Source organism: Diplotaxodon limnothrissa, linkage group LG11 (genome assembly GCF_057381915.1).
Source record: "Diplotaxodon limnothrissa isolate DT_005_m linkage group LG11, D_limnothrissa_male_GT1.1, whole genome shotgun sequence".
NCBI classification, from domain to species: domain Eukaryota; kingdom Metazoa; phylum Chordata; class Actinopteri; order Cichliformes; family Cichlidae; genus Diplotaxodon; species Diplotaxodon limnothrissa.
Window position 1 is genome coordinate 31,790,930 of NC_140606.1, and position 7,876 is coordinate 31,798,805.

General features: G+C 42.2%; 1 protein-coding gene across 1 annotated transcript; it reads right to left on the reverse strand.

Moving 5' to 3' along the window:
• Positions 1–1,441: 1,441 nt before the first annotated feature.
• On the reverse strand, positions 1,442–5,522 carry kcnj20 (potassium inwardly rectifying channel subfamily J member 20). Its single transcript, XM_085365826.1, has 2 exons — positions 4,598–5,522; positions 1,442–1,837 (listed from the first exon to the last, which is right to left on the reverse strand). The coding sequence occupies exons 1-2, from the start codon at positions 5,505–5,507 to the stop codon at positions 1,473–1,475; spliced, it is 1,275 nt and encodes a 424-aa protein (XP_085221952.1). The 5' UTR covers positions 5,508–5,522; the 3' UTR covers positions 1,442–1,472.
• Between the last annotated feature and the right edge of the window lie 2,354 nt (positions 5,523–7,876).

A 7,876-nucleotide genomic window follows, 5' to 3' on the forward strand; every position in this document is an offset into this window, starting at 1 on the left:
AGGCGGCAGCGTGACAGGGTACTGCATAGTGCCAGGGATACTAAACTGAGCAGCACTGTGTGGCACAGACCACTGTGGGGTTGATGACTGCCAGTTCAGGTCTCTTTGCTGATACCAGGGAGGATGTGGCTGTTCTGTTGCTGTAGATGCAGACCGGGGTACCACTGGTGTTGGCTGAGCAGCTGATGGCATGGAAGAGTGGACGTATAGAGGGGGCTGAGGAATAGGTCGGTTAACAGGGAGAGTAGGAGCTGTTGACTGTAATATTTGAGGGTTATCAACATGATGAGCTGTGGAAGGGGAGGTCTGCTGTACAGTATGAAACTGAGGGCTAGGTATTACTGGAGATATGGGAGGGATGTTTTCTAGTCCGCCCATAGGAGGAGCTTGTGTAGGATTATTATCCACAGTTAGTAAAGGCATACTATGGCTCCGGACCTGGGTTTGTAACTGTACTTGGGGGGTTCTTTGGCCAAAGTTCAAAGACACTTGTATAGCGCTCTGTATCTCCCTCATCTGCTCCTGTACCTGGGTAACACACTGCTCCATCCTCCTTATTCTCTCCATCTCTGGTGAGCCATCGATGCCAGCGATTTGGTGTATTGGAGTAGCTGCGTTATTGTTCGGTGGAACTGGGTTAGTCGGCTGTGGGAGATAGGTCCAGATGAAGTCATCCAGATATCTTGGAGCCCTATGTGGTCTCCTTTGCCGGGCACCTTGTTGTTCTTCATCATATCGGGATGTCGCCATGTTAGGAAATGCTGTAATTAATCCGGCTCGAAGGACCACTTGAACTGGACATGTGTGTGCTTAATAGACTGGCAAATTACAGCAGGATTTTCCTATCCTCGGTCAGAAGGCACAGGTGACTTATATGATGAAAGAGAGGGTCCACAGCAATGATAATTAGAGTTCTTTTAATCCAAACATCTCCAGAAGTGAATTCGTGTGAGTATATGTATATGTGTGTGTGTGATTTTATCATTCACGCACACGCACTACACATGTTCAGTACAACAGCCCAGCTCCACCAGCGCTATCAAGGTGGACCAGCGCAAACACAAACAAGGGATGGGAGGAATGTACCATCTTAGCAGTGGTTAGAGGGGGTCCGTGGAACAGTCTATATACACAAATCACAGGGGTTTTCTACAACGAGGAAAAAAGACATTTTGGTAACAACTAAAATCAAGAATCTGCTGGTACTTCAACTTTACTAAGAATAGTAAATCTGCAAGCATTTATGCTGTAAAATTCTATGTGTATTGCTATAGTTTAAAGCTGGACCTGTGTGCCAACAATACTTTGGGATAAAGTTTAGCAAATAGTCAATTCAAAATATTTATTATGTATATTTACACCTGCCCTTCTTCTACAGTGAAATGCTGGTATCATCTTTTAAAAAAAAGAAAAAAAGCTTCATACTGAGAAAGTGTTTATGACCAATTCAGCTTTAAAAAAGTTAAAATGTCTTATGGCGTGCTTTTTTCAGTACCCTCTTCACTTTCATTGCCTTCTGATGCTCTCTCCTCCTGAATGTTAGCAATAGTGAATCCTCCATGGGATGGTTGCTTGTCTTTGTCTTCTTCGGTCATTCCCTCTGCCCAGCTTTCCCAGTTTTGGCTGGTTCTGTGGTTTTGGACTTTGCAGTCAGCCAGAGCCATTAGCTGGTGTGCCTGGCTGGCACTGCAGTTAGGTAGTGGTACCTTGTAGGTGGTGTGGAACCGACGCAGGTCCACTCTGAATGAGCCCTTCTCCAGCGTCATGCATGGTTCAAAGCGAGCGCCCCACTCAATCTCTGTTTCAATATAGGATGTTTTGGCTTGGCACATCATCCCTGTGTTTAAAATAATGACATGGAAGTGCCTGTTAGTTTTGAAGTGAAGTGAAATCACCGTCTTAAACTGAAGTACGCATCATTTGCCACAAGATGTCTCTGGTGTGTTTGAATCCATTCGAACTTACCAAAATAAGAAAGTAGGAACTTGTCATTAAAAGTATCAACTGGCCAAATTTAGATGAGTGATACTGATTTTTTTTTTTTTTTTTTTTTTGCAATAATTTTTTTTTAATTCTTGAGCTTTATTTTGACATTGACATTAACAATTTCCAACAGCAAAAGTATTGGGGGGAAAAGGAAGGTTTTGATTTTACTAGAAATATCTATGTACAAATTATTTAGTTTGTTTGTTGTTCCTAAAGAGTTTCACCATAAGAAATTATATTTTCTTTTAAACTGAGATTGGAAACACTTTAGCCGGAAGAACAGTTTCTATTTGAACTTGATGCTATCTTGTAAAGATAGCATCACTGAAAGGTTTGAATACCTACTGTACAGTCATGTGAAAAAGAAAGCACACTTTCTTTCAAGTCTAAGGTTTGACACATTATAATTAGAAAAATGGTCTATTCCTTCCAGAATAAAGGAAAATATGATGATTTATTGCAGTGTGTCATTATTTATGTGACAAAAAATGAGCCAAAATGCAGAAGTAGTGGGTGAAAAATATAGTACCAGCTGTCTGACAGCTAAAGCTTTACCCATATTAGGTAATGCAAGAAGATCAGGGTGTTAAGCCCAGCAGCCAAATCTGAAACAGAATAGAAAAAAAAAACCCCACAGTATTGCAGTGGCCCTTCACTATGCAACTTATTTTGTCTGGACCTTAACATGTTTGAAATGTTGTGCTTGAGCTCTGCAAGAGCTGTGTTTAAACACGTACCTGCAGTCCTAGCTTCAATTTTTCACACACTGCTTCTAGATTTTGCTTCAGTTTTTGTTAAATAAACAATGACACAGCATGATACCATGTGATATGTGTCTGTTGTTATTCGTCTTAATTGATTGATTTTTATTATGGACTAGTATATAAAAAGAGCGGGCACTTTATTTTTCACAGTTGCTGAAGAATGTATGAAACAAACCACAAGGTCATAATTTGCTGCAAGAAAACTATCTAGAATCTTTAGGAACCACGTCAAAAAAAAGCAGTATCAGAAGTTTGGGTTTTTGGTGTGTTATTTTTCACTTTTTTCCACAACGGAAAGTCTAAAATTAAGAAGAAAAAAAAGGGTTTCAAAAAAACCAATAGAAATAAAACTTTTTTTGTTTTTTGTTTTTTAAAAAGCCTAAAAAACATCTGTGGTGACAATACCAGATATTGTCACCACTCTAATAGTTTCAGAATGATGCAATTGAGCTTGAGCACTACATGGGAAAGGAAACTCAGATGTAGATATGTGATTTTTTTTTTCTATAAAAAACCTTCTGCAAGGTTTGTTTTCCTGCTTTCCATACCAAAAAGATGCCAAATAAGCTGTTAAATATTTACATTCTGACTGCATTGTGGAAAGACAGTTTTCCCATCATTTACCCAGGAAACTGAATGACTTGTTGGCCTTCTCATAAATATAAATATTCCAAGATTTAGAACTTGGCAGACAGACTTGCTCTTGATAAACAATCATAGTTTTAGGGAATTGCACAGTTTACTCATCAGATGCTTCATCAAAGTCTGTTATCTTTTGTGACACTCAACCTCGGTGTGCTTTTACAGCTCAGAAGGCTGGAAATTAAATAAGGGAAAGCTTGTTGTTGCTGTTTCAGTGGAAATTGCTTTTTAAAAACCTTTTAACCTATAAATAAACCTTCTTAATACTTACTAACTCTTAACTATTTATACACAGCAAACCATGACCCAAATGAAGAGTTCTTTAAACATTATAACATTTATCTATTTGACCTGATTATCCACATTCAATAACAACTGTGCAGCCAGCACCAAGGACATTTTTGTGGAGAAACAGTAAACAAAGAATAAGAAACATCTGCAAGTGTTTAACTTCCAGAGGAGGAGGAAACGAACACTATCGCAAATAACCCTCACATGGGCCCCTGAAGTTTCTGCAGCAACATTCTAGGCTGTGTCTGCAAAATCGTAGGGGTATCCAAGGTTTCTGTGTGTCAAAGAGTGCACACAGTATGTGAATACACAGCAAAAGAGCAGGGTAAAACTGAACTGTAATGACTGCATGAGAACCATGGGGTTGGGTGTAGTCAACAGCTGTAAATAATGAGCATAAACCTTAGTTATAGCCAAGTTCAAGTATTACAGAATTTTACCAAGCCCTCTTCCAGAAAAAGTGGTGGGTGAGATTTTTTCAGGTGTGGTTTTTTTGGCAATCATTAAATGTCTGGTCCACAAAAAAAAATCCTTCTTCTGTAGCCCTACAGTGAAGGGAAAAAATCAATGACTGAGAGAATATTGCATCCCAGTTTCCTAATTCTTGAAAACTATTATTAATGAGGCTACTAACTGGCAGTGCAGGGGTAAATGGTTAGCACTGCAGCCTCAGATTGAGAGGGTTGCTCTGGATGGAGTTTTAATCATTTCTCTGTACTTGCACAGCTTTTATGTGGAAATCCCATGCTTCCTCTCACTGAACATGCTTTCTCTCACCTCCTATGACATTCTTGCAAAAAAACCCCATCTTATTCTCAAAAACAAAGTCAAAGTAAAGTTTTTTGCAGTTGTTTTATATTAAAATGAGACTTTTGGAGGTACGAGTAGTTTCTTTTTGAATGTCAATTACTCACCTGTGGCCTCAACAATTCCTTCTAAAATAACGATGATCTCAAACTGCTGTCTTCTGAGTTGCTCTGGACCCAGCTCCCACAGCGGACTGTCGCAGTCAATATTGTGCCGAATGACTTGAGGCTCCACCAGGAAAAGTCGGTCTGAGCCAGTTTCATAACCAAGGTTAATCTCTGTCTGCTCGAGAGGCAAGAACTCTCCCTCTGCTGTTTGCCGGGACTTGATTAACTTTGCACGAACCTTTGCGTCCACCATGTGACTTTCTCTGAGGTCTCCCAGGCGGAACATCAAGCAGAGCTGGTCATCCCGGTTAGCAATGACACAAGTGCGACTAAAAAGAAGTGTCTCCGCTTGCTTCTTGGGTCGGGATATTTTAACAAACATGCAGCCTACCATGAGAGCATCTATCATGGACCCAACAATGCATTGCGTCATGACCAGCACCACACCCTCGTGGCAGCTGGGAGACACTGTGCTGGGAGACACCATTGATACATAACCAATGGTGCGCTGTGTCTCCACTGAGAAAAGAAGAGCAGAGATAAAATCATCTACACCCAAATAGCAGGGTGCGTGGTCTATGAGGTTTTCTTCAGGGGTGGTGAGTGGCTTCTCCTTTTCTAGGTCACCTCTAAAGAAAGCATTCAAGAAGTAGAGCACAGCAAAGAAAAACCAGGTGACAATGTAGCACATCATGAAGACAAATAAGAACCATCTGTACTGGAGGTCCACAAAAGAAGTAAAGATATCAGACAGGAAACGGCCCCTTTCTGAAATATGACAAAGGTTGACTCGGCACTTTCCATCTTTGGCGACATAGCGAAGTTGTTCTCTTGTTTCTGGAGTGATGGTAGGGGTTTGGTTACTTTCACTCTCTAGAAGTTTACTCCTGGCCTTTGCAAGCTTCTCCATCTCTCTAGCAGGGCTGGATATGTTGCTTTTTGCCGGTGAGAGCGACGTGCTGTGGAGCGGACTGTGGGTAATGACATGAAGGGGACTAATGCAGCCGATTTCAGGCACGCTGAGGGCATGGCGAGGGTAGCGTGAAAGACTCTTGGTCTCCCCGAGTGAGCAACGACGCAAGAGGTCTTGTTCTCTATCTATAAGACAATGAGTATAAGAGGGAAGCAAAGAAATGTTGCTTTGGTGAGGAAAGTCTGTTGTGCTTTTGTGGCGTTGCCTTGCTGTTTTAAGGTCAGAAAAAGTCCCTAGCATGATATCTGGGAGAGGAAGCATCATGTCTGTATCTGGCTGGAAGGGGAAAGAAAAGTGCATTTTTAGTGTGCTTGCAAATTCATGAAGGTGTTACGCCCCACTTAAGAACGAAGTGTCGACTGGAGCGAGGGGTAACACAAAGTGAAAGGGAACACATGAACTACTGGAGAAATAGATGTCAGTATACAAGATTTATTGCCTAAAACTACTACAGTAAAACAAGCACAGGGAAGCTCTTTTCTTCAGGGTCTCCAAGGCCAAAACAATAAACAAAACACCCCACTTTAGCTAGAAATCAAAACCAAGTACTCACTAACCAAAACAAAATACAATGGCTGAGCTCCCTGTCTAACCAAACCAGGAGAAAACAGTTGAAACAAAAATGGCAGAGAACCCCTACCTGCTTCCACAATGACAAACTAATTAACACAATAAGGGTACACCTTTGCTTACAATAAAAGAAAGAAAAACCAAAGTTCACAGAGGGTAAGTTCTCACACACATACACACTAAGGCCCGCTGCCCAAAACGCTACAGCTCACAGCTCTGGCAAACATGGGGAAAATGGCAGGGGGTGTGGCAGTTTAGGATGGCAGACTATATGCCGTGGCTGACGAGCTGGAACACACCTCAGCTGCGGCTCATGAGGCAGACCTGCAACACAAGAAAAGGAGAAAAACAACTCTTCTACAGAGGGAGAGCCACTAGAGGTCAGCGACCGTAACACCCCCCCACATAAAATATCACATACAGTAAACAGACACCTTTAACAACTGCCACCAGGTCCGTTACTGGGGTTAAGGGGTTAATACTGGGTCCTGGACAGTGCGTCAGCCACCACGTTGTCCACACCTCTCTGATGTCGGATGTCTATGTTATACACCTGAGCAAGCAACGCCCATCTCATCAATCTTTGGTTATGATTGTACATGTGCATTAGGAATACCAGAGGGTTATGGTCAGTATAAACCATGACAGGGGTGGTGGTTGACCCCACGTACACGTCGAAATGCTGCAGAGCAAGCAACATGGCCAGGGTTTCCTTCTCAATGGTGGAATAGTTGAGTTGATGAGGCTTGAACTTAGCTGAGAAGTAGGAAACCGGGTGACTGATGCCATCAACTCCATCCTGCAACAGTACTGCTCCAGCGCCCGTAGCGCTTGCATCCACTTCCAGCTTGAAGGCCTTGCTGAAGTCGGGAGCAGCCAGTACAGGGGCACTGCAAAGGAGAGACTTGGCACAGTCAAATGCATGTTGGCACTCAGCAGTCCATACGAAGGGTTCCTTTGGACTGCACAGACGAGTCAGGGGAGCCACCACTGTTGAAAAGTTCCGGCAGAAACATCTGTAGTAGCCCACCAGACCCAAGAAGCGTCTGAGCTCCCGTCTGGTGGTGGGCACCGGGTAGCTCAGTACGGCCTCCACCTTTGCATTCACGGGGCGCACCTGGCCATGTCCCACTTGTTTTCCGAGGTATGTCACTATCGCCTTGGCGACCGTAACAAAGGTCATTTCAGTTCACTGGGATAGACTCCAGCTTCACTGAGGCTAAATTAGGTCATGGCTGAATGGTGGGAAAAACACAGGAGGAAAAGCAACTACATGGTAAATCTTGGGGGAGCAAACATTTTTTTGAACTTGTTGACTTAGCTTTTAGTGACTTTTGTTGACTAAAAGCTTACATGACATTTTTTATTTCACCATTCATTAACCGCACAGAGAAGGCATTGTTTAAATATGTTAACATTTTCTTTAAGCAAACAGTATTATTAAAGTTCTTCATGACTGGGCCAAGTGTCCTTTTTTTTGGAAATCAAAATATGAATCACCCTATTAAATCAGTACTTCGTAATACAGCCCACAAGTACAGGGATAATGTAAATATGGTCTCCTGAGAACTGAGAAAAAACTTTCAGTTTAACTAACTTTTGTGATTCCCTGCCTCACTGGGGCTAAAAGAGACCACCCAAACACATGAGACATCATTGGAAAGGCCACATCAGGACTTAGTCAAAATAAGAATACGGTTGATTGGTCAAAGACTATTTTGTTCTGGGAGTAAGTG